The sequence below is a fragment of the Acanthochromis polyacanthus genome, chromosome 15 (genome assembly GCF_021347895.1).
Source record: "Acanthochromis polyacanthus isolate Apoly-LR-REF ecotype Palm Island chromosome 15, KAUST_Apoly_ChrSc, whole genome shotgun sequence".
Lineage (NCBI taxonomy): Eukaryota > Metazoa > Chordata > Actinopteri > Pomacentridae > Acanthochromis > Acanthochromis polyacanthus.
The window spans coordinates 16,909,697-16,936,124 of record NC_067127.1 but is presented as its reverse complement, the minus strand read 5'-3'; the positions used below and the strand labels follow the sequence as shown (position 1 = coordinate 16,936,124).

The 26,428-nt window shown below is 41.2% G+C and overlaps 1 protein-coding gene across 1 annotated transcript; it reads left to right on the top strand.

Moving 5' to 3' along the window:
* The first annotated feature begins 301 nt into the window (after nt 1-301).
* egln1a (egl-9 family hypoxia-inducible factor 1a) lies at nt 302-26,015 on the top strand. Its single transcript, XM_022191269.2, has 5 exons — nt 302-1,294; nt 13,866-13,985; nt 25,035-25,171; nt 25,259-25,326; nt 25,424-26,015. The coding sequence occupies exons 1-5, from the start codon at nt 611-613 to the stop codon at nt 25,477-25,479; spliced, it is 1,065 nt and encodes a 354-aa protein (XP_022046961.1). The 5' UTR covers nt 302-610; the 3' UTR covers nt 25,480-26,015.
* The last annotated feature ends 413 nt before the right edge of the window (nt 26,016-26,428 follow it).

Genomic DNA, 26,428 nt, shown 5'->3' with positions numbered 1-26,428 from the left:
TTCAGAGAAAGTAAATGTCTCAGTGCTATTAGAACTAATGGGACTGTACATTATCTGAGTCTATAGGTCAGTGAACATATGACTATAGGGAATAATCACTGCAGCTGAAGCAGCCAAGATAACATTACTTTTTATCGACCGACCACAGGGACTTTATCATGCATGGGCTCCTTAGCGCATGCTCCCTGCTGCCCTGCCGCGACGCCGTTCCGCCAGCTCCACGTGTATCTAACCGCTTCCACAAATGTCCGACGGCCCGTGAAGGCAGCGCTGAGGGGGGCGGAGCCTGCGTGCTTACATCAAAGCGGGCTGGACTCAGACGGGCTCTGCACACACAGAGCGGCGCCATGCACTACCCTGGGACCGACAGCTAGCCTGCAGAAATGCCTCCCGAAGACCTCGACCCACCCCGGAATGCTCGGTCCTGGGCGCTCATTGTGGCGTTATTTCACTGATAAAACACCCGGAGAGGGATTGAGTGCGACAAAATGGCGAGGTTTTGAGTGAGCTCGGTGAACCGCGGCAGAGGCAGCGGATCGTTTCCAAAGTTGTCGGTTAGCAGGGCGCGTGTGAAGGATCGGACTTAAAGGAGCAGCGAAAAACCGCAAACATGGAGAAGCAGCAGAACGAACAGGAGCGAGAGCGGCAGTACTGTGAACTTTGTGGGAAAATGGAGAACCTTCTGAAGTGTGGTCGGTGCCGGACCTCCTTTTACTGCAGCAAGGAGCACCAGAAACAGCACTGGAAGAAGCACAAGCTCATTTGTAAGGAGGTGGACAAGGCGCAGCTTCCCAAACAGAAGCCCGGGAAGGCGCCGTCGCCACCGCCGGGGGACGACGAGGCTCCGGAGAAATCCCGAGACGAGAAAAGCCCCAAGCAGGCGAACAGCGCAGCTTTACAAGAAACACCCGGGGTCTGTGACAGACCTGGAGACGGCACCGCCACACCTAACGGACAAACTAGCTCATCCCCTCAGAAACTTGCCATGGAGTACATCGTGCCGTGTATGAACAAGCACGGCATCTGCGTAGTGGACAACTTTGTAGGAACGGACACCGGTCAGGGCATCTTGGAGAACGTGAAAGCTCTGCACAAAACGGGCAAATTCACAGACGGGCAGCTGGTTAGTCAAAAAAGCGACTCCACTAAAGACATCCGAGGGGACAAAATCACGTGGATTGAGGGGAAGGAGGCCGGATGCGAGAAGATCCTCTTTCTAATGAGTCGCATGGACGACCTGATCAGACATTGTAATGGAAAACTGGGAAACTACTCGATAAATGGAAGGACAAAAGTAAGTATCACAACCAACTGTGTGATTGTAGTGAGGTGACTGTCCCTGAGGATCCAGAGCCCTGCTGGTCTATGGCTTACACCTGTTCAAGGGGGTCCAGAACACCAGCAGGACTCTGCTTCTTTGGGGACCAAAATGAAAAGTCTTGCATGTATGTGAAAGTATTGCACCATTCAGCAGTAGTTGCAAATCTTTAAAGCAAGTATTCTGTCATCAAGGCACCATTACTTTTAAAGATCAGCCCTCTTTGCTAATCAGACCCGCTTTAAGTGTAAGAGGCTAGTCAGTCCTGTCCAGCTCCAAGTTAAAGCATGGCTAATGCCCTGAGTCAGAAAGGTGGATTATTTCCTCACTGCAGAGCTAAGTGAGTGTTACTCAAAGCTTCATGTTGTTAATGTTAATGAATTTGCACAGAAAAGCACACACCCAATGACACCAGTATGAACAAGCTGGATGAAACCAGTTACATGGAAGCACACCTCTAACTTTTTCTTACATAAAACCTATACCTGAACTAGTACAAACTAAAGCAGAAAGGTGTTGTCTAATGGCTTTAGCTATTAAGCAACTGAAAGAATATGTGTTTAAGTGATTAATCTATGCTGATATCTGTGCATTTTTAGCACTCCAGTCTCCACAGAATATTACTTCAGTGCTTGTTCTCTGCATATCACTGTTCTAAATCAGATTTCATTCCCAGGGCCTGCACTCAATTTCAGTTTATTATGGTAAACTAATACACCAAAGTCTAATGCAGCAGCCCTGCAATAAATCCTACCTTCGTTAAGGGTATAATGTTTAGATTTTGTTGAAACTCTTTTAAAGAGGTGTTTTTTTGGCTCCTTTTAGAAGCTGTATTTTGTAGGCATTTCTAAGGCTCTACAATGAACATCAGGCTTAAAAAAATGCCTCATTAAAATCCTCTGAGTTACTACTGGACAATCTAAAATTAACTAATGTAAGATTTATTGCCGGGATGATGCATTTGACTAACTAATAAACCGACTATATAGTGGCACAAGTAGATGACGCACTGAGACTGTATAATACACTGCACACGTTCTTCTTGTCACGCTGTTCCAGTAGACACGTGCTGCTGCTAAACACACATCAAAGGATGCATAATGTGTTTATCTTTCATTTTTTATTGAACCTAAATAACAGGATTTACATGCAACCGTTTGCCAAACATCAGCTTGATTGTGCTGTGAATCATCTACAGGGATGTTGTGCTGTAGCGGACTGTGGCCTCTGACCTCCCTGTACAGAGGTGCAGCTGGTTAGACAGAGGATTCCTACGTTGAGAGGAGGACCTGCATGGTTGGCAGCGGAGAGGAAATTGTGGGCACAAACTGTTAGGCTGAGGTGTTCTTTCTCAAAAAAAACGTTAAAGTGATAGGTACTCTCGGTTTCATGTCGGGTTCTCCTAAGACAATTAGCAGCATGTGTACATTTAAAAGTCGTCCTTGCATGTTTTTTTTTTTGGTGTTGTTTCTAACTGTTACTATGAGCGCAGTTTCAGAAAAGCAGGCTAAATGACCTCGCGGTAACCTGGCTCCATCTTGGCTGCTGGGTTGCGTGTAACCTACGACTCTTCTTTCAGTCGGATCTGGTCGCCGTGAACTTGTAGCATGGGACTGATCCGGGAGGAGATGGGCTGCCTCCAGCCCCCCCGCCTCTTCCTCCTCTCTTGGGGGAAATACTCTGAAGGCGACTGTCACTATTCATTTTGCAGAAGTTGGGCTAAATCCTTTTTGAATAACAGGCACATTAGACAAACATGGCTAAAATAAAACATCCTTTTTTGTCGAAGCCGTTTAGTGAGCGTCTCATTTTGGAGACTGTAGTTTGAGGGTTGTTTTTGTAATGTTATATCTGAACCATATGTATCAATTTGACTAAACGCCTGTCAGTATAGGACAATCAATTCTACAGCAGATACCGTCACGCTATCTTGAGAATAGTTAGACACTAAGTGATCATTATAACCGTCATGAAGGTCGGATTTATTGCAAGACTGCTAGTAGTATTGATCTAACACCTCAATCTAAAGTTACCACCTTACGTGGTTATTTCACATGCTGATCTGTGCACTGAGTTAACTTTTATTTGCTTAACTCTTCATGTTTTATGGAGGTAGCTGTGTTTTTTGATCTTGAGACGTACTCGAGGCTGAAGGTTAGTAGGTAAAGGGAGACTGGCATAAAAGTCAAACAGTAAAATTACTAGGATTACCAGATATATAATACTCCTGCAAGTTAAACTAACCACACAGAGGATAGTCACTGTTTGTGCCGTTTTCTTGTCGTGTCCTGTTCTAACAGTGCTTGACATTTAAAGGATCTAGCGGTGACAGAGCCCACACCGGATTGAAGCCCGTGGCCTTTGCTTGCTTCAGGTACTTGGTTTTCCATGCTGGCACAGAGCTCTTATTGCTCTACGCTGTTATTTTTAGGCTGCTCCTCCTGTTCAGTTGTGCTTTTTCCCTGGCTGGTTCTTGGTAGACATGAAGCGTTTTTCAGAATGCACGTTACTTCAGGTTGTGTCGTCGATCCGTGCGGCTGACTGCTCAACAATCAAGTTCTCAAACATTGTTGAGAACTTGACTTCCTCGCCTACTGCCCTAGTTGCCCTGGCAAACACACGGCTGGACTGTGACCAGCAAAAAATCAGCATGACTTGCACAAATGGAAGGCCGCAAGTATCAATGGCTCAAAGGGACAGAACACAATGTAAGCACATTTCACATTAGGAAAGACCGAGGAAAAAGATTTTGCCCAAATAGTTATTAAATGTCATTGTTTCCATTTCCCCTTTTCACTTGATAACATTGTGGAGAGTCGCAGGCAGTGGGATGCGTTTGTTTCTTTGCAGATCCAGCATGTTGAATGCTCTCTGATGCCATTATAGTATTACCAGGAAACATAAAGAAGCCTGTAGCAGAAACATGATTGTCCTGCCAGTGACTCACTGCTCCACATTGATCGTTAGTATGTCCTGAATGTTAACCGGTAGCTTACTAAGCCAAGGCTACGTTACACAGATTGTTACGCCTCAATTACAAAGCTATTATTAATACACTTATGTCGTTCACGTGAAACATGATAACGCTACATGTTGTCACTAAGTAAAGAATTTAAACACTGGATTTAGATATTCCATTATATGGCCTACAGGGACTGGAGACTTAATATAATGCAGTCCGGTACAATAGTGAGATGTGTCTCTTATTTGGTGCAGCTGATAGATGGGCCACTTACAGTATCCTATCTAAAGACAAAATTGTACTGACATTTAGATGCCAGCAGCATGTTTGCCTGAAGCAACTTTTCAGTCTAAAAAATAATTTATTCATGGGAGAACAAATTACCCTTAAATTGACTTAATTACACAAAATATAAATACACTCAACAGTTAAAACAGTTTCTGGAGGTTTACTGCATGAGTTGTTAGCAGAGACAAGTTGTTTATATTACCATGTAACGCTTATTACCTCAAATCTTTAGTGCCTTCTGCTTGCCTGTATACACTACCGTTAAAATGTTTGGGGTCACGTAGGGTGCTTTCACAGCTACGCCTTTTGGTCCGCTTAAAGCGGACTGGAGTCCACAACACCTGCAAGTACGGTTCGTATGAGCTGGTGTGAAAGCAGACCAGATTTTTTTGGTTCGGACTAAAGAACCGGACCGAGACCACCTCCCGAAGGTGGTCTCGGTCCGCTTCTATGTGAACTCCAGTTCGGTTCGCTCCTGGTGAGAACACAAACCTGTCTCCATTCGGACCGGCTTGATGGTGTAGCAGACTTTTTGGTCTATGGGAGCTTCCGTAGCAACCTGCACAGGTTGTGGAGCATCACCCGCTTTCTCCGATAACGTCTTGCAATGCATCTTCTCCGTGCCAAAAACGACTGTGCAATGTTCTCGTACCAAATGCGAGCTTCATGCTGGAACAACAGCAGTATTTGTGCTTGCTGCATAAAGCAATGATACGAATATATGGCAACAAGAATGAACAGGAGAGCATAGTTCATTGTTTACGAATAAACCTCGATCCATGGAATAAACGCAGCCTGTTTTCTTCCGGGATTTTTCCCTCTTCACATGCTGCGCCAATCAGCGTTCACCTACGTCATCTAAAACACCTTATTTTGTGAACAGCGCCGCCAAACGACTGGGGGGAGATATAACATTCATCGTAGTTGGTTCAACTGCGAAAACACTGGTGTGAATGCGAACTGAACCAGTTGAAAATAGCAACATTGTAACAACTTTTGGGTCCAAACGAACCACTCTAACGGACTAACAGGTGTGAAAGCACCCTTAGAAACGTCCTGATTTTTAAAGGAAAAGCATTTTTTCCCAGCGAAGATGACTTTAAATTAATCAGAAATACAATCTAGACACTGTTAATGTGGTAAATGACCATTCGAGCTGGATACGGTTGATTTTTAATGGAATATCTACATAGGGGTACAGAGGAACATTTCCAGCAACCATCACTCCTGAGTTCTAATGCTACATTGTTAGCTTATTGTGTCAAAAGGCTCATTGATGAGTAGATAATCCTTGTGCAATTGTTTCATGGAAAGCATGAATTGTCTGGGTGACCTCAAACTTTTGAACAGTAGTAATATTAGAAAGGCTTTCTGTGTGAATTATAATGAGATATAAAGTAGTTGCTGGGATTTAAAAAAAAAAAAATCACGTCTACCCACTCAGCGTTTAGTTTTAACATTTTGAAATTTGACAAATGACTATATGTCAGGAAATACTAAAAGTTAAAGCCTGAACTTTTCACTCTGATTTCTAATCATGCCATCGATGCAGAATCTGTAATATTGTGCATCAAATAATCTCTTAATATGGGTGAGTTGAATAGAGGGCATATAATTCTAGATTGCATTAGGTAGATGTGTTGAGAGTAAAGTAACTTTTCAAGTACAGTTTTAGAAATTCTGTTCAACCTGTCTTTCTGAATTAGAATATCAATGTAAAACTGTCTTTCATGAAGTAAATATCCAACAAGTCAAGCCAATTTAGGTAATGGGTGACAAAAAGTACTGTAAATTCATCACTGCTATTAAACGGTCCTGCACTGATTCGCAGCGTTCCATTGGTGTTGTAAAATCCCTGTTGTCTCGTGGCATAAAGGTGTGTTGCCATGAGATTTAGCTGTAGCTCACAACTAGCCAACTCTCTCAGTTTTAGCAAAAACTGCAGACAGATGCAATGAAGCAATTTAACTTCAACAGGATAATTCAAGCCCCTCTCATCCCAAAGTGTTGAGGTTGTTATTGAGCTGGTGTGTTTTTATGTTGTTGACTGTTGCGTTTGTGTTGTCATGTGTACACACAGTGACTGTGGATATGTGTGCTTTCAGAAGGAAGTTGACCCTTAACCTAAATCTTAAAGTTCTGCAGAGTAAGTAGACTAGAGGAAGTCATGTGACGGTGGTCCTCTGTGGGCTGGAGCTGGCTGTACGTTATGATATAGGCTGCGAGAGGTGCTCATTCCTTCCGCCGACGGTACCAGCATGACCGAGGCAGCACCTTGCATGCCACCTTTTTCCTGCTTATTGTTTAACCATGACGTGTATGTAAAACCATACGTAGTTCTGGTAAGTCAGAACGCAGGCTCGTCTGTCATGTATGAAGAGCCAGTCTCCTCCTAAAACCCTCCGTAATCCAGCCGTGGATTTCTTCTAATGCTTGTAGTAACATTATTATAGTGTTCTGTGATTTTTAAGTATGTGATACACACTAGAAACTGAAGCGAAGATGGGTAGTTTTTCATGTTGCACACATACAAAGAGTTTGTTGTAGTTAGCATCGCAATTAATTTCCATTTTGTTCTAGCTTTGAGGTGACATTTATCTCTCTGTTAACTATGCCATGACTGTCTGAGCAGCACCTGGCTGTTATCCAGGTGGAGCCGTGAGAAAGGGGTCTTTGTTTCTGACTTTTTGCAGCTGTAGAGATGAAGACGAGGAGGATTTATAGTGGGTGGAGCATGATGCTAAAAATTATTGCACATTTAAAAACATATCTCTTTTACTGCATCAGCTCAAGACAAAATGTTTATAAATAATACCAGTGATGCCATTCTTTATAAGTAGCCACTTAAATAATTGCAGTTGCCTCTTTGCCAAGCTCCATCTTCTGTACAGTATGAGAATGGAGCTCTAATTGAAGTGGTGCTTAATGTAGAGCTCAGATTCTATATCTATTTAACTCAGCTCTTCATTTTAAACCCTGATTGCCGTTATATCTTCAGCTTTTCAAGTGGTATTCTTCCTATGCCCAATCTTTGACCACTGGCAAAGAAAAAGTATCAGTGACTGATCCAATTACAGAATGAGTTCACTTGGCTCTCAGACAGGCACGGATGGAGCCACTGAGTGAGCAGGCACTGAGATGTTACTGTACTGCACAGAACACAGTCCTTTTATATATCTGCTCCGTTAGTGAGCTCATGTTGTACAGAAATACAACACAACCTGACTAATTGCAGGATAGTTTTGCGGATAAACAGATGCTTACTGATCCAGCGAAATATACTGACTTATCGAATTGAGCATGTGCAATGGTAGAAACGTTGGACCTGCTTATGTGAGTGCATCCCCACGTCGAGTTTATTCCAGATAAATCTATAAGCTGCTCACAGAAATCAGCGTATGCATTCATCTCGTGTTTGTCAGTGTGGGAGTGTGCGCGTACAAAGCTGACGACTTTACACAATTCCCTTCAGAGTATTTGCGTAACAATAGCAGAGGCTGAGCTTGTGTTTCCGCTGCAACATGTAGAGGGTAAAGGGTATTGCTGCCGCTGTATACGTCCCCCCTATTGTTTACGGCCCACCATAAAGAAGAAAAGAGTAAACTGGGTCATTACTTTAAACATGGATTTCCTGTGAGGGAGCACCACTCTGTAACGGATAAAACGGTGAGCTATCCCGGGCTTGGACCCAAACTGTCTTGGTTCCCACACTCTTTTGTGCTACAAGGTCTCCATCCGAACTGTTGAGCTCATGTTTGGAGAAGTTTGAGGTGAGCCAACCCTTTGCAGCTTAGCGTTGTGCTTCACCTCAGTGAACCTGTGTGTCCCTCTGTGTGATCGGGTTAGTGTGGAATGAAAGTTCTCTCGTCTTGTTTGGATGCAGCTGTGCGATGGATCTAGTTTTAAAAAACTTAAAAGTACGTCTTGACTGATGCCAATTTTTAGGACGAAATTCTGATATGGATCTAACAGTGAGTTAATGGTATTGAAAAGGGAAACTAATGGAGGTGTTGCGTGTTAACGGTCCAGCTATGCATTTACCAAACTAGTAATCAGCTTACTGTGAAGACACCACTTGGCTCCGCACCACCATCTGCCCAGCTGTGCATACTCTGCTACATGTGCTGCAAGTTGTATTAAGAGTTTTGTAAATGATGGAATTGGAGAAACTATACTGAACAAATTGTGTAGTGACACCGTTTCTAAATCACCTCAAGCATATTTTTCTTGCATTTTGTTCCATTAAAAATAGGTTTTCATATTGGGCAACATATTTGTACTCTACTAGGCACAGCTTTATGAAACCTTCTGATTTCATAAAGGATTTTTCATATTTTTTTTCCTCTGTGGCTGTAGTTACAACCACAAACATAACACATATGATCCCATGAAGCAGAGACACTGAGCCTCTCTCTGGGTTCACAGAATCTTTTTCACACATCTTCCTTCTATGCAAAACCTAACATTTTGTTGATGTTTGTAATTTAAGCAAAGAAGGGCAATTTGTACCTGTCGGCCATACTTGACATCAAAACGGTAATTTTGTACGAAGTATCATTATTCGATGCCACAGCAGCTGGTCTGGAATCATGTACGCCTGCTGATTGCACTCACGTAAATGTCAAATCAAGGATTTCCAATTTTAGCACAGTGTTGTATTCTAACAGGAAAAGTGGTTGCTGTGTTTTACTGACCAGTTATTCACCATAATACAGGGCTTTAGTTAGATGAAGTCACGGAATGACAAATCCACTACATGTCTGATTCATTTTGATATTAGCCTGTAAATGTGTTGGCCACCTGTTAGATCTTACTATACTGACACTGGAGGTCTGGATATCTGTAATATAGCAAACCATAAACCTTCAAAGCAACTCTTCTTATTAAATGTAATTGAATATAGCATATACACTATCGTTCAAAAGTTTGAGGTTACTTAGAAATGTTCTTATTTTTTTTAAAAAAAAAACGTCTTTTTTTCGATGAAGGTAACATTAAAGTAATCAGAAATGCAGTCTAGACATTGTTAATGTGGTAAATGACTATTCTAGCTGTAAACGGCTCGTTTTTAGTGGAATATCTACATAGGGGTACAGAGGAACATTTCCAGCAACCATCACTCCTGTGTTCTAATGCTACATTGTGTTAGCTAATGGTGCTGAAAGGCAAACTGATGATTAGAAAACCCTTGTGTAATTATGTTGGCACATAAATAAGTGAATTTTCATGGAAACCATGAACGCCTGAATGACCCCAAACTTTTGAATGGTAGTGCAAGTGTAGTTTTGTTCCAACTTCAGTGTTTGGTGTACATTTCTATTATGGTTACATTACCACAGTCTTTCAACCTATATATGTATGTATGTGTATATATATATATATATATATATATATATATATATATAAATAAACGCAATATTTAGAGCAGGGATGTTCAGCTTACAGCCCAGCTGTCAGGGTGCAGGGCGCCCTCTGGCCCCCTGACCAGTTTTCGAATTCAAAAACAAAATTAATGTATTAACAATTGGGTGTTTTTGTTTGATTATATAGTAAATTTTCAATAATATAAGACCTCTTGGCTCAGTTAATTTGAAAATGAATAATTTCAAAGATGGGTTATGAACCTTTTAATGTTCATTCATTTTGTCTCATAAATATTATTGTTTGTAAACTGGCCCCTGACTTCGTGTTATTTTGCCAAAATGTCCCTGAGGGAAAACAAGTAGAGTATCCGTGATTTAGAGGATCATAGGTGACAGTTGGTTTACAGTGAATCAGTTCTGCTGGCAGCACATAAATCATACTAATCTTGCTAATGCTTGTCAGGGCCCATCCAGTCTAAGCAGTGTGAGTTGCAGTCATCTCAGACAAATTTAAAAGCATGACTTGTGTGGAGTACGATCTTTAGAACACAGAGGAAGCCCTCATTTCAGTTTGCACCTGCCAAAAATTTATTACGTTTAACAATATTAATGCTCTTGTGGCATTGTAGGCAGGGACTTTATCTTGAGAAAGAAATACTATGCTGTCGTCTAGAAATTGACACTTGCAATAAACAATGGGAATGATGAGTTATAGTCATGTTTACATGCACTGTAAATTTCTTACCCACTCCACAGATTTAATGTTAAACTATAGTTTTAAAAAGTCAGTTAATCAGACTTATGCATGAAAAGTATTTTTTCCAACAGACATGTCTTTTGGCTTTCAATTTACTATATCACATTTCTGCTGGATCAGATGTTTGGCTATGCTAAATTGTGGCAAGATAGCTTTTAAAACAAGAAAGTCGAGGTATTGTAGAGGCCATCCCAAAGCCCAGACCTCAGTTTAGTTGAGAATTACTGAGCGTAACTGATAAAGCAGTTGTGAGCACGGAGGCCCACAATCTGAATCGGTTCAATCCAAAGGAAAGGGTCAAAACTGCAGCAACTTATTTAAAGAAGCTTGTGGAAGGCTTCCTGAAACGTCTGACCCAAGGTTAAACTATTTAAAGCCAATGCTGCCAAATACGAACAAAGTGTACTTAAACCTCTAATTCACTGTTGCTGTGATCAAAGAAAGGGGGGAAAAAAAGCTGAATGCATAATTCCCTCCCTTGTCTCTGACATTTTACATTTTTTGAATGACGATCCTCCCTGACCTAAGTCAGGGGATGTGAAAAACGGCGTAAACTTCCAACTTAAAACTGTGTCCATTGAATACAATTGGCTTTTCCTTTGGCCTCGCTGAAGGCCTCTCCAAGCGTATTTTGGTGACCTCTACTCCTCTCGTTCACAAATGCCAGTCTGCCTCTGAAGCTGGATGTGGAATGTAAACAAACAGCATGAAGAGCAAGGTCAGCCTCCTAATGAGGGCCGCAATGGAACGCGGAAGAGTTGGTGGCTGCAAGAAGGGAAGCTCAAATAGATATAAAGGTCAGGGGTGAAGATGGAAAACCCTCCTGCTGTGTAAAGGAGTCATGTTAAGATGGAGAATTAAGCAGAATTTTTGCACTAGTAGTTGTTACTCGCTCATTTGAAATCCCATCTGTGAGATTGTGTCTGTATGTTGTGTTTTCATTAATATTTAAGCTGCAAACTGTTTGTGATTCTCTGATAGAGAATAGTAGTGTCTCTTCTGTGTGCTTCAGCTTGTTGGGTTCCCATGACTGAATCATGTGAAACTGCACTTCATACAAAGTTGTCATTTTCAGATAGTACCTGCTCTACATGCCAGTGTCATTTCAGTGCATTTTCATTGCACAGTTGTTTCTATGTGGCATCAGTGCTTTTAAGTGTTTTTCTTTTTTTTTTTTTGTAATGTTGTACGCTTGTATATGTTAGTATGATCCTTCCTGGCACGCTCACAGGTACGTAAATACATGCAAGCTGAAGTCTTGCGGTGGATGAAGCTGTATAGAGGTTCTACAGGTGTCCAGTTAAGCCAAGTGAAAGGCGAAGCTGCTCTGTCCGAGTTTTTTTGCGGAGTGCCGAAGCTCTCACACCTTCGCTCGGCCCACACACACACACCCCCCCCCGGCCCTGCACACATCTGAATCCACACAAACATGCTGTTCAGATCAGCGGCTGTTTACCCATCTCCAGCCTTGCAGCGTGAGCCCTGCAGTTAAGGGTGGGGAGGGGTGACATAGCCGAGGATCAGCCAACCTTCCTCACGCTCTGCACGTAGCACAACCATTAAAATACTGCTCCCTCTGGAGGGAAGCCAGGAGTCAAAGTTTACAGCAGTTCACTCCTCTCTTCTCTTCTGCTCCACCCCTTTTGCCTTCTCTGTCTGTACCCCTCTCCCTCTTTCTCTGTCCCACACACACCGAAAAGCTCGCTGTGTTGCGTCTTACCGACAGGAAGCCTTTTGTCACTTTGCGTGCCTCTCACTTGGCCGTTTTCTTCTGAGAACCACCCTCATTTTTTTTATCGATAAAGTTCACGCGACCAGAGTAAGGCACGCCACCCCCCTCATTTTTATGTTGTAGTTTTGTTGTTTTTCAGCTTTGAATGCCCTGATAATGTGCATTCCAGTGGTAACCTGCATCATTCAAGATGTGAGCATAATGTGCACTGACGTAAGCAACTGCTGTCAGATGCGCAGGCTAGTGGGGTTCAGACGTATGTGTGTGACGTAAAAACGATTTTTCTGTTTTTATTCCTCTGACTGGGGGTTGCAACATTGGAAAGGTTTTGCACGCACATAAAGATTTTGTTGTCCAATTATTGTGTAGTGCAGTAAAATGCCCCCTTCCGAAGTATGTGCCGGACAAGAGCACGTTCTGCTGCACCTCTGGAAATCCCAAATATTTCAAAATATAGCATGTCTTATAGGATAGCTTTAGCTTTTCAAAATTTAGACATATAGTCTGACAATATCTCCCTAGTTTGAGACCAAGTGAAGACGTTTGGGAGTTTTTATAATGATGTTGCCATGGTTTATGTTGATGCAAGCTCATGAAAGAATGTGGATGAACTTGCCTTTTGTCTGTCATATCACTGCTTAGACACTGCTCTGTATGAGGGCTGAATCTACCCTCTGTGTTTGTGCACGTTTTTCCTCTCATCTCAGCTCCACTTTCAAGTCAGAAAACACACACACACTTGTATGCTGTCCAAGTCTTTGTTGTAATTTCCAGTGAAGGTATGCTGGGTTTTTAAGATGATGGAGACAGATGGATTTTATTTGCTCTTCGTCATTTCTTCCAGGGACTTCTCATTTCTGAGGAAAGCACAAGTGTTTTTTGTCGCGGTCGCTCCCGGCAGCGTACGAGTCACCACTTCTGTCTTATTCCTGTGGGGCGTTCTGCACTGTAAGAGTGCGTTCGCTCGATGTTTACACCAAGAAGTTTACAAGAGCTCATAGGGGTTCACTGCCAACACCCAAGCAGATCATGCGAGTCTTAATAGAGCAGGAAAAGGCAGGAGGAAGTTGACGTGCAGCGTGATATCTCCGGTTTATTTTCTCGCTAGTTTAAAGTTTATAATGAGGCAGCTGGGGTTGTAGGCAGCCGCTGCTTGTGCCAGTCTTGGTGCAGGTGAGGCAACAATACAATCCGCCTGTGCCAAGACCGTCTGCTGCATCCACGTCACGTGCCCACCGATGCAATCTGAGCTGCCTCCAAAGCTCTGGTTCTGCCTGATTGGATCTTTACTGGTGCTTGGATTTGTGCAGACACACGTCATTTTACCTTCTTTCTTTTAATGCGGTACATCTGTTTTTTGATGACGCGTATGAAAACTAGACGTGTGCTTTTCTCACTGCATATCTGTTTTTGCTAATCTCATCATTTTATCTTCCTCTCTTCAGGCAATGGTGGCATGTTACCCCGGAAACGGGACGGGCTACGTGCGCCATGTGGATAACCCCAACGGCGATGGACGGTGTGTCACATGCATATATTACCTTAATAAAGATTGGAATGCCAAGGTATGTGAGTAATGTGGAGGAAATGCCCTTTTTTTCTCAAAGATTGATTTAAAATTATCACTGAAATAATCATCAGATTAATTTGCAGAATGGTAATGTGTCAGGTTCTTTATATTTCAGTCTGACTTCCTGTCACAAGCATATGACATGTCAGCTCAGTTCTTGTCTCTGTAATAGGATTGTCACCCTCCATCCCACTTTATGCCATATTCCACACCTGTGAAGGTTAAGCAGTAGTGGTGACCTGTCAGTGCATGCTTTATGGCCACTCTCACTGTTTATAATCCCATTAAAACACAGAAATCCTGCTAATTCAGCCACACCCAATCAGGGAGAAGAGTGCCCCTTGTTGTTTTCCCCTTATCTGCTGCTCTTCATGCAAGAAATTGTATTTAAAGTGAGACAGAAGAAAGACATAGAGACGAATCATTTTGATTAATGTTGTCTTTTGCTGCAGAGATACGCATATAGATTTCTAATATTTGTACCAGCGTGCAGCTTAACTCATTGGCTGCCAGCTGTTTTCAGAGCAAAGAGCCCCCTACTGCCAGAGTTTTTAAGAATTTTGACAGATTTTTCAAGATCTACAGAATATCAAGTTTTAAGACTACATAAACATTGAAACTATCGAAAGAAAGTGTAGATTCTCTTCTTTCATCAGGAAAAAAAGTTTGTTTCTAGCATTTTCGGTTCTAAAGTTATCGGCAGCAGAACATAGGGTCGTTTCAGCAAAAACACCTGTTTTTGACCAAAAAACAGAGATAACGAGGTTTAGTGACAGCCCACACAACTGAACAGTTGTTTACTTATATGAAACATCAAAAACAACTTGGAAAAAGCATTTTGAGGTCAACTTTTTAACCTTTTGTTAGCTAAATCATTTATTTACAAACAAACAACACAAGTCAACATTTTGTTTCAGAACAATACATCTTACAAAATATAAACAATCTATTTTTAGGTGTGTGTGTGTGTGTGTGTGTCTGTGTGTGTATGTGTGCTTGCTCTAAACTCATCTGACTCGGCTTCGTCAGATGAGCTCAAGAGAGCGGTGGTGGCGAAACCGAAAACTAGCGCGGCTTTGATCGCCAGCGGCTGTTGGCAACGTCACTTTTTGCTGTCGCCCCACCATGGTCACTGTCTTTGTCATTCTTTTGGCCCACCGCAACACTCTTACGTTCCAAAACTCCAGGATTTTCACCGACAAGCTCCGACAGACTATCCTGCAGCCCCCCAGTCAAAAACATGATTGACGTCTATAGACGTCATTGGCAGCGAACGTTCGGATTTTAATTGACGTCTATAGACGTCAATGGCAGCGAATGAGTTAAAAGAAGATAACAACATACAGTATTCTGTGTAGAGTAATTTAACACATGGCGTGACACGGGATGTGAGCGATATCAAAACTTAGTTACATCCAGCAGTCCTGTTCTTGTGAACATAATATCTTAAGAAGGCCTTGGGGGAATGAGTTTGGCCCAAATGTTCACTTAACTCAACAATGAACTGATAAGAACTTGCTGGTTAAAGGTCAGTGTGATCTCACAAAACAAGCTTTTGATCGTAACTCAAGAATTGAAATGTAAATTGACACAATTTCACACAATGTCTATTATGACAAAATGATGAAGTGACGACATTTCATATCAAAAAGGTCAACTTCACTGACATGGTGTTCTGAGAAAACATTGGACCGTATTTAACACAACTCAGATTCACCATATTTCATGTTTGGTCAGATACTGAGTTGGTGACACTAATCCTGGGTGTTCACTTTTAAACTGTAGTGATTGTGTAGTATTTTGTGCTGCTGGGTGAAACATCAGGGTTTTAGAATTTGTAGCTCTTTAGAAACGTAAAAATGATCTTACACTGAAATTTACTCAGTCTTTATTGCGTATATTATATATGCTACCATTTAGAAGTTTAGAGTCACTTAAAAATGTCCGTGTTTTTGACAGAAAATCTTTTTTTCAGTGAAGATAATATTAATCAGAAATACAGTCTAGACATTGTTAATGTGGTAAATGACTGTTCTAGCTGGAAACGGCTGATTTTAATGGAATATCTACATAGGGGTACAGAGGAACATTTTCCAGCAACCATCACTCCAGTGTTGTAATGCTACAATGTGTTAGCTAATCATGTTGAAAGGCTAACTGATGATTAGAAAACCCGTGTGCAATTATGTTAGCACATGAATAAAAGTGTGAATTTTCATGGAAAACATGAATTGCCTGGATGACCCCAAACTTTTGAACAGTATTATTAGTCTGGAGAGACATAGTTGTAAACTACTACATCCACAGGAAGTATATCTGTTGTCCAAACAAGAACAAAAGTACATTAAAGCCGAGCACTTAAGCAATAGACGGCTTGCAGTGTTTACTAACACAAGCGTCAACATCGGTATGCGCGCGCAGACCCGGTGCAGAAAGACAATGGCACAGCCGAAACTTATTGTTAAGAAATCATACCTTGACGAGCTGTCACCTGCCGATCGTACCAGTTACTTAAACAAGTTGACACTTAGTACAGGTACGCAACTACCGGACCCGTACTCATTGCCGCAACAAGAGTGGTTACAGAGATATTAGGCAATGGCCTAATAGTCAGTGGCCGGACATCTATTTATATTTAATCAACTCGCCAAGCATTTACACAAAAGAGAATTTAAAGGCATACAAATTGCTTGATGCTGTTAATTTCATGCTTTGCGGTCACGTACAAGAACTCGCATACCATCCCGTATCAGAAACGTGGTGTGAGTGTACAAATTACCTGTCAATTTTGTTCTTAGCTTTGGTGCTGTTGGCACTGTCAGGCCTGTGAGGAAATACCGAAGGCACGAAATCAGGACTGTCTGAATCGTCAGATGCACGACCTGTTAAAATTGTATTTATTATAATTATTAAAGTCCCGTAAAACAAAATAACAAGGCTAAGTCAACAAACATATTCATTGCGGTAATGACAAAACACCCTATTATCGCTCACATGCATAATAATGATATAAAGCACTATCCACGGGATCTTATCTCTACATATCTAATTTTTATATTGGGTGATGTAACATTTACATGATTTTAAAGGATTTTACAAATATAAATCAAAATTGAATGACTGTTTACCTGAAATGAAATGTGCACTGCAAAGCCGCATTCTTTATTTGTGCCTCCGACCAGCTATCCCGGTTGATCACACGTAGCCACTCACATCTGTACATCTGCAGACGTTTCAGTTTCTTAGGAGGACGTGGTGGAGTTTCGGGGTTAGACATTTTTAAATGCCCCGGTGCAGTGCGCAGCAGTCTGTAACTAGCAACTTGTGACAGGACCGTGCAGGCAGGCAAACAAAGACGCAGACGCTGGCTTCTGAGGTCTACCCGCTGTATGTCACGTTGGGTCCTCACTAAGTAGGTTCTACTAAGATGAAATTGGCTGTCCTTAATATTTCATGTGTTTTATTTGATTCATTATACAGTTTTGATGACTGTGTGACAGACGTTTATGATACATTTATGAAAATACGGAACAAATTGCGTCCCGTATTGAGTCAATACGAGACGCAACAATTAATTGTCAAATAAAGGACGATTCCGATTCCGTTTTTTTCGGGATGGGTGGCAACCCTACTTCCAGGTATTGAATAAAATTTTAAACGAGGGTTGTCTGTACTGCGATTCTGACAGCCGACAGCACAACAAGAAGGCATATTTAGTGTAATATGTGTATATAAAAACACCTACTCGAGCTTGCAATATCAGGCATTGGCCAGGTAAACAGGCTGTGTTTTGCACCGGGTCTGCGCGTGCAGCTGCCTAATTAAGTATGCATACGTCATGTGAAAGGGGTCTAATGATCCAGTGATCGAAGGGTCGACGGTTCGATTCCCGCTCTCGCTAGTCATGTGCTGTTGTGTCCTTGGGCAAGACACTTAACCCGCCTTGCCTCCAGTGCTGCTGTCACGCTGGTGTATGAATGTGTGTTGTGGCTACAAATGTAGCTTACCACCACCAGAGTGAGAATGTGTGAGTGAATGAATATTGGGTCCAATGTGAAGCGCTTTGAGTGGCCAAAAAAGCGCTATATAAATCTAATCCATTATTATTATTATTATTATTATTACCTACAACCATAGCATGACAGCCTCCAGTGTTTCTTTTGCACAGCATTAGACTACATGATATACAATCTGTGCAGCTAACTGGAGAGCAGTCAGAGCTGGTCTGTATTACTCAACCCATTGATGAGATGTGACTAACAACTGTTTTCTCTTTTTTAAATAATCGACTGTGTTCATTAATCAGTTAATTTTAATTTTCTTCTTCAAAAGGCATAAAAAGACTAATTCATTTAAATTAGTTTTATTTGGAGATTTACATATTAAAGTGTAAAACTCTAGAGTCAAACTCCAATATGATAGAAATATATTACAACAGCCTGTTAGTGTAGCTAATTAGAAGTTGGTTCTACTTCAAAAGCAATTCAAGTCAAAGGACTGAAGCAAAAAGAAAAATAAAATGATTGATGTTGGCGCATTATTAATGTTGACTTCATTCTTTATGGCATCTAGTAGTGACGGCCCTAATCCACTGTAGCTTCACATTGATGTAAGAGTGTTGAATGCAGTAATTTAATCTGTCAACATTCAGTATTTTAGGGCACCTGAATGACTAAATGCACCTTCTAACCTTTCACTGATGCCCCAGGTGCTCCAGAGTTGCCATAGCAACCTGTAACTTTAGTTCCTGCCACTACAGTAGGTTAACAGAAACATGAGAGCACATATGAACTGATTAGTTTTTCCCGCAATATCTTTTAGCCATGGTGTCTGCCAAGCTTGACCTTTTTCCACTATAGAAAACGTAGGCTGCTGCACTGTAACATGCTTTGAGCTCACCTCCTGAGTAAATAAACAGGATGCTGCAAATCAGGAAGCAACAACAGCCTTCATAACAGAAAGCAGCAACTGTAAAGTGGGTGACAAGACACATTAGTACACAAGAGGTTGTCTTCCAGACTTCCGCACATACTTGATCTCCAGACTAGCATATGAAAATGACATAATTACAGGAAACTCTGTTTTGGCTTTAGGTTGTAGTTTGTGGTGCAATGCAGCCCATGCATGCGCCTGTCGTCACAATAAGACTTCTACTAAACAGTTTGACCATCATTAGCCGTCATAAAGCAAGCAGTAGGGCAAGTAGATGTATAGATATTAAGGGTATCTCTTCTGCTGAGTGAGGGTAGACAAATTAATATAATGATCTCATTCAGCAGCTTATTAACATTGATTATTTTGCCGTTCAGAAACTGCATGTCCATCATTTCTTGGTCGGCTGGTTTCTGTTGCTGCTGTTCTTCTTTTGCTGAAGCAGTTCCTTTCATATTTGTTCGGATTTTCAACGGTCACTGACATATTCTATACCTGGTAGGAACAGCAGGCTTCTCTTTTGACCAATATACCTGCTAAATGAGCACAAATGACTTGACCTGCTTGGAGTATATTGAGTTTCAGAGGAAATGAAAACAAGCATGTGAAATTCTTGTTACCACATCACACCTTTTTATAACCAACAGGTGCTCACTTGTTTTATAAGTGTTTTGAATTATATCTTCTACCGCCTGTCTTTCTTTCTCTTGTTTATGACAAGAGAAAGTATTTTCCTGTTAATACCTGCATCAGTTCTGAGGTGGATCACATTGGCTTGATGTTAATCAGCGCGGCTGCTGCATGCTTTCTGTTATGTTCAGTTATTTAAATGAGCATGAGAATAATTTCCTGGGTGGTTTCTGATTGACTAGGTTGTTGTAGAATACGGGAGCTCCATGAGTGAATGGCATCGCTTTCAAGTGCTCAGGTTTTCTACAGACTGCACTGCAACATGTAGGCGTCAAGCTAATTGTGCCATCATAAATCAAAAATGAATGCATTATGTTTCAGCCCAGACCCCCTCCAGTGAAAATCAAATGTCTTTGTAACATTTCAGTATGGGTTTTTTTTGTTGTTGTTTTTTTGTGCTGGAAGACACATAGTGAAGGAACTAGACAGTCAACAGCACAGTTCAGCATTTCCATGTTGAAACTGCAGTGCACTGCAAACATTTTCAGAGCTCAGAGTTTCACACCTTGCTAACCTAAGGAACTGATTCCGTTAACTTGCAGGGTGGGACTTTCTGTATCACTGTTCATCATCAGAATCAGTTTCTGGTTTCAACATATATGCCTGAGCTTCTCCAAATGTACAGCTTATTGTGTGGTGTATAGTAGTTTTACTGTGTTTTGTAGGTGAGCTGGTGTGCTTGAGCTGTTGTGAGTGGGGAGGAATGGACAGGAAAAGATCGCTGTCAAAGAAGAAACTTACAAATATGCCACTTACACACAATCCTTAAACAGACGATGAGTGTCAACAACCACAGAGGGACTTGAAGTATTTATTATATTCTCATTTGTCAGTTGTTCATTAAAAGTCAGAATAGAAGACCCATGGCAAAAGTCGATACCGTTGAGCAACTTCCTAACTGAACTGAAATTAATCAGCCATGATTTTTTTTTAACTTTGTTACAAGTCCAACGTCTGTGTAAAGTATACATCAGGGTTTGTTCCCTTAAATATACAAATCCTATAATCTTTGTAAATGTAGCTCATAAGATGGTGACCATGTGACTGTCTGCTATTTCTACAATACCGTATATTATGTAGTACAACATAAGCATCTATTTTGTTAATCTTGTACAGGCTTACAGGGGGTGGGCTTTCCCAGCATGCATTGGGTGAGCAGCAAGGACAGGTCACCGGTCTAGACAGACGCAGAGAAACATCCACACAGCTCTTTATTCTGTGCATTAGCTGTTATTACTGCCCATTTTTTTAAAAATAACTACAGTTGCTGTGTCGGCTTCCTGCTCCATCTAAATTAACAAACACTTAAACACTCGATAAGTTCTATCACTGAGCCCTGATTTACAGTGAACTTTGTTATGAGTGATAAACATTTGTACTGGTATCTGTGGGAACACCATGTGACTTCCTCTGGCGAGGAGGAGCTCTCTCAGCAGTCATGGGGGTGTCAGGTTTGGCAAGATTTTGTTTGGTTAGCTTGGTCAGGGTGTAAAAAAAAAAAAAAAAGCATTTCGTTCCGACCACTGTTTCCACCACCCACTCGTGGAAAAAAACTTGCGTTAATGATCTCAGTATTGGTCTTTCATAACATTTACTCTTCCACTAGTGGGAGGCTACCACTATGACAGACTGCTAATACAAACATGTCTTATATGTTTCAGAGAGTAGGAGTCCCTTTCAAATGACAGCGCAGACCAGAGTAAAACTTATGCTCTGTGTAGGTGGGTGTAATAGGGTTTTAAATAAGTATATTTGCATATCTGTTGCAATTCAGGAGGAGGATTTTGATTAAATGGGATCCATACCTTTTACATCCACATGATTTATTTATGTTTTGCCAGGACCCAAAATTTCCTGGCAAAATATTGCATTGCTGCGGCGCTTTCAGTGTTATTCATTCGACCTGTCAGTGGATTTAATGTTTGGGCAGATACGTGTGCTTACATGGAGATACTGCAAATCAAAAGTGATGGTGGTTTATTAACTTTCCATCAATGTTTATTCACAAAATAGTTATCAGCTTGCCGTGAAGGTACCACTTGACTCCACAGCACTGTCTGCAGTACGTACAGCTGAGCAAACGGCCCTGAGGGGCTCTGTTGGTAAATAAAGTAATAAATTTGCACTTCTTTTGATAATCAAGCACTTTCGTCAACTTTTTTCAATAAAAAAAATTTGAAACCATGCATTTTTGGAAATTCTAACAAGAATACTTAGACTAATATAAGCTAGTTACTACTTTAAGACCTTTTATTGATGAAGTAATTAGTTGAGAAAAATCAGTGTAACCAAAATAAAGAATTACACTGTTAGTCTAGAGCATGGGTGTCAAACATGCGGCCCACAGGCCGAAACAGACCCTCCGGAGGGTCCCATCCGGCCCTCAAAGTGTAAAAATTAGAGAAGACAATAACTGCAGGTTGTAAATTTGTAAAACTGTAAATTCAAAATTATTCCTAGATCAAGTTGTTTTGATCATAAAGTAGAATACTAGATTGTTCATTGATCTTTAGTTGTTTTGTGTCTCATTTTTGTAATATTTTGTCGTTTTTGTCTGACATTTGATGTGTTGTTTCTAGGGTTGCAAAATTCTGGGAATTTTCAAAGTTGGAAACTTTCCATGGGAATTAACGGGAGTATGTGGGAATAAACGGGAATAAATAAGAAATTTACTAAATTGAAGGTTGGCCCTTAACAGGGAACTTAAATATAGTTAGAGGGAATATATTGTAGCATAGTCTTGGCTAAAACAACCAGATTTAATGCAAGTACACTCCTCAATCACATGCACACAGCACACTGCTTACTGCAGGGCTATTGAGGCCACGCCCCCTCCGTGCACTGTGCATTCCTCCATCACATGCACAGGTGATTTCTTGAAGCCTGGAGGCCACACTTTTGACCCGACTATATAAAGTTTTGATAATATCATGGGGTAAATATATTTACCCAAGCCCTGTTAACTTGCAAATATTAAATAAAAATGTATTAATACAGTAGCTAACTAGCTGGTAAGTTAGGTGCTAAATTAAAGCTATTTTTCATTTCATTGACCATTTAAGAGGCTAGCTAATTATGGTGGTAGCTACCTCAAATTTGATGCTGTTTCTTCTGACTCCTGCAAGACGGTTTTCTGTAACCATACAAGAATTTATACATCAATTGTCAAATATTTTGAAGACCATTCCAGTTGTTTAGCCAACTATATTTCTGTTCATGCCATTGCTTTAGTGTTTTTACAAGCTTTTTTGTTTTTTTATTCTACAGAAAAATGCCACGTTTGCCATCTGATGTGTGGAAGCATTTCACACAAGCTAATATTGAAGGAAAGGAATATTTCCAAAATTCCCCAGCTTAACTTCCCATGAAAAGTTTCTGGAAATTTACCGGAAATTTTCCGCCCCTTTGCAACCCTAGTTGTTTCCTTATTGTCTCGCTTGTGTTTTTTGTCTTATTTTTATCCCCGGCCGGCCGTAGGCCAAAGGGGGATATTGGCGTGGGCACGTCCGTCCGTCCATCCGTCCATACGTCCGCATTTTGTTTCCGGAGCATATCTCTGAAACTACTTGAGGGATTTCATTCATATTGCACCCAGGCCATCTCTATATAGTATAGATGTGCCTTTTGGGGTGTATGACCGTGACCTGATTTTCAAGGTCATAGTGAGGCACTCCAAATATTTTTTGGTTTCCGGATCATAGCTCAGAAACTACTTGAGGGATTTCATTCATATTGCGCACACTAAGCCTGTTGGTAATGTAGATGTGCCTTTTGGGGTGTATGACCTTGATGTGACTGTTTTTTTTTTTTTTATTGTAGTGAAGATGTATCATTTCGTAGGTGTATCGTTCAGTATATATTATTATTTCTTGCACTTAGAGGTACTATATATAAGGCGGGGGATGTTTTAAGCGGAGCCTGTTTATTGTCATTTACAGTCTTGCTTTTTTTTAATCATTTTTGTCGTTTTTGTGTTTTGTTGTCTCGCTTGTGGTGTCAGTCTATTTTTTGGCATTTTGTTTCTGCCTTTTGTCATTTTATGTCTTATTTTTGTAATATTTTCTTGTTTGTTTTTTTGTCTGACTTTTGTCATTTTAGTCATAAATTAAAATACTATATCATTCAGTTGCAGACACCTGTGACTGAATGTTTTGTGCCTTTGTAGACACTCTGATCTGTAAATTGTAATATGTAAATGACAAACTGAGGTATGTTTTTGAAATTGAATTTATTTTTAAGAAATTTCAATTTGTTCTTGATTTATGTATTTTTTTTTAGTAAAAAAGTGAGTTCCTTAAATGTGAATATTTTCAGAACGTACTTCTTTTTGCGCTACAACAAACCAATATTTTGGATTTGTTGTTGTTTGTTGGTTAATGTGTTTTGATTTTACTGGCGCGGCCCACTTGAGATCAGATTGGGCTGAATGCGGCCTCTTTTGACACCCCTGGTCGAGAGGAAAACAAACTTATAGAAGATCAGTTCCTGTCATCTGTTGTAGTTGAGTGAGCAGCTTCCACTCAGGTGATTGCACAGACTTCACTGCATATCTAAGGACACAGATTGTGATGGTGTAATTAGATATCTTTTGTGTGTGTGGGTTTTCTAACTCGCATTAAACAGCGCTACGAGTCTACAGCCAGGCTAGAGTTGGGCTGTGCGTGGTGACATTTCCCATCAGTCCACTTCAGCTTGATGTAGATAATGAGGTCACGGCCTGTAGGGTAATCTTCATGTTCAGCTGGGACACTGAACTCTGCTATCCATGCAGTCAGTTGGTGGTCTTTGGTTGATTGCATGTTGCAGAAACAAAACATTTCTCCTGTCTTCTTTGACCCCATTGTGCTTTATTTCATTTAGTCACAGCGCCGGCATTCCCCCTCATTGGGTGTAATTTAAATGGAATAGCATTACTCCTCGGACAAAGGGTGTGAACCTTCTTGCTCTGCTGGTTTGCGTGTGAAGAGAGGGCCCTATCATATCAGCTGTGTGAGAGTTTAAGCGGCACACTTGCAGCAATCTGCTTTTTCACTCTCCAGGTCCTTTATCCAGCCAGAGCAGTTTTCCTGTGGGTTATTCTTCCTATCCCTCCACAGGAAAGCCGTCCCCCGCTGCTGCTTCCTATCCTGAGCTTTCCTCCTAGCCCTTGGAGTTGTACAACCCTTTTCCTTCGACATTGTCGTTCTGCGTTGATCATTTAAAAAAGCCTTTGCGTGTCCTTTTTATGACTCGGCGTGTGTTTCTCCTGTGAGACTCTTCTTTCCCTGCGTGTTTATCTTTTAATGCGGATGAACATTAAACCCAGAAATGTGATCGCCGCTGAGTGTTTTCTTCCTACAGTCTTGCTTTACCTTCCTGCCATTGCTTCGTCCTGATTTGTGTACATAACGGGGTTGCTTCTTCTTTTTCTCTGCTCTTCCAGGAACACGGTGGCCTTCTTCGAATCTTCCCAGAAGGAAAGGCCCAGTTTGCCGACATAGAGCCAAAATTTGACCGCCTGCTGCTGTTCTGGTCAGACAGACGGAACCCTCACGAGGTTCAGCCCGCTTTCGCTACAAGGTCAGCGTCCACGTCTGTCCGCTGCAAAACGCTCGCGTTATTCGGCCCGCCGTGCACTGACTCATGACTCTTAAATCTGTCTCGCAGGTATGCCATCACAGTGTGGTATTTTGACGCAGACGAGCGAGCCAGAGCTAAAGAAAAGTACTTAACGGGTAAGATTTCAAGCACAAACCCCGCGGTCCTGCTCCTGCTGTTGAAGGCGTTTTGTTTTCTCTTGCATCATCTCTCGTGTGTTTCCTTTCCGTGCAGGTGCAGGAGAAAAAGGTGTAAAAGTTGAACTCGACAAATCATCGGATCCCAGCTAATGAGATGCCTGCATCCCCCCCGAAAACAGCCATTAAGTGCTCTGTCCTAAGAAAGTGGCCTATAGAGAGCATGAGTGTGTGTGTGTGTGTGTGTGTGTGTGTGTGTTTTGCATGGCAAAACGTCCGTTTTGCTTGAGTGGGTGGAAGATTTGTGATAATGGAGACGAAAACAAACAGTGATTCTGTTCATTTTCAGCCAACCTGGGCCTCCCCAGCAGACCTTGAATGTCATAACGTTGTACTGAAAGGGATTGTATGCGCGTTTCTCCTGTCACTGCTACGGCGAAGAATGCTTACATTACAGCTGACATCTTCAGAAAATCGCTTCAAGCAGGAATTGAGCTCAGAGAAAATCTTCATCTTTTTGTATATTGGTTTTTGCAGTTAATTCCTTAAAGGTACAGTGTTCTGCATATGCGTCATGTGTTATGCTTTTCACATGGAATCGGCTGTTATAATAAGCTACTGTATGTGCTGAGTTTGCAATAATTTTAAAAGTGATCTGACTAAAATAAAGTTTCCCTTTTCTGACAGAACATTGTCGGTCTTAGAGTTAATTATTTTTTAGGAACATCGGCTACAGAGGCTTTTATGGTTGTTTTCCTCCTCACTGACATATGAACTGTTTGAATCAGCACTTAGTCACCATGAAGCATAAGTCAGTACCTCTGGGGACGCAGTGCTGTACCATCCTACAGTACAGAGATCCATGCTGCCCTCTGCAGGACACTTGCTGCACATTTTTATATTTGGCTTGATTTCAGCATTGTGTGTAGTGATCAACACACATCGCACATCATAGGATAATTATTCCTCAAACGGCAAAAAAAACCAATAATAAAATATCGTAGATTCATTCTCTCATTAGCTATAAACACATAACATATTGATCAAGTGGTAAGTGACATTTACCAGCCAGTAAATGATCGTGCAAATTGATTTAATGTTC

Coding starts and splice junctions, on each gene's coding strand:
- egln1a (XM_022191269.2), top strand. CDS start 611: ATGGAGAAGCAGCAGAACGAACAGGAGCGAGAGCGGCAGTACTGTGAA. Junction 1,295..13,865: donor CGATAAATGGAAGGACAAAA/GTAAGTATCACA, acceptor TCCTCTCTTCAG/GCAATGGTGGCATGTTACCC. Junction 25,172..25,258: donor CAGCCCGCTTTCGCTACAAG/GTCAGCGTCCAC, acceptor TCTGTCTCGCAG/GTATGCCATCACAGTGTGGT.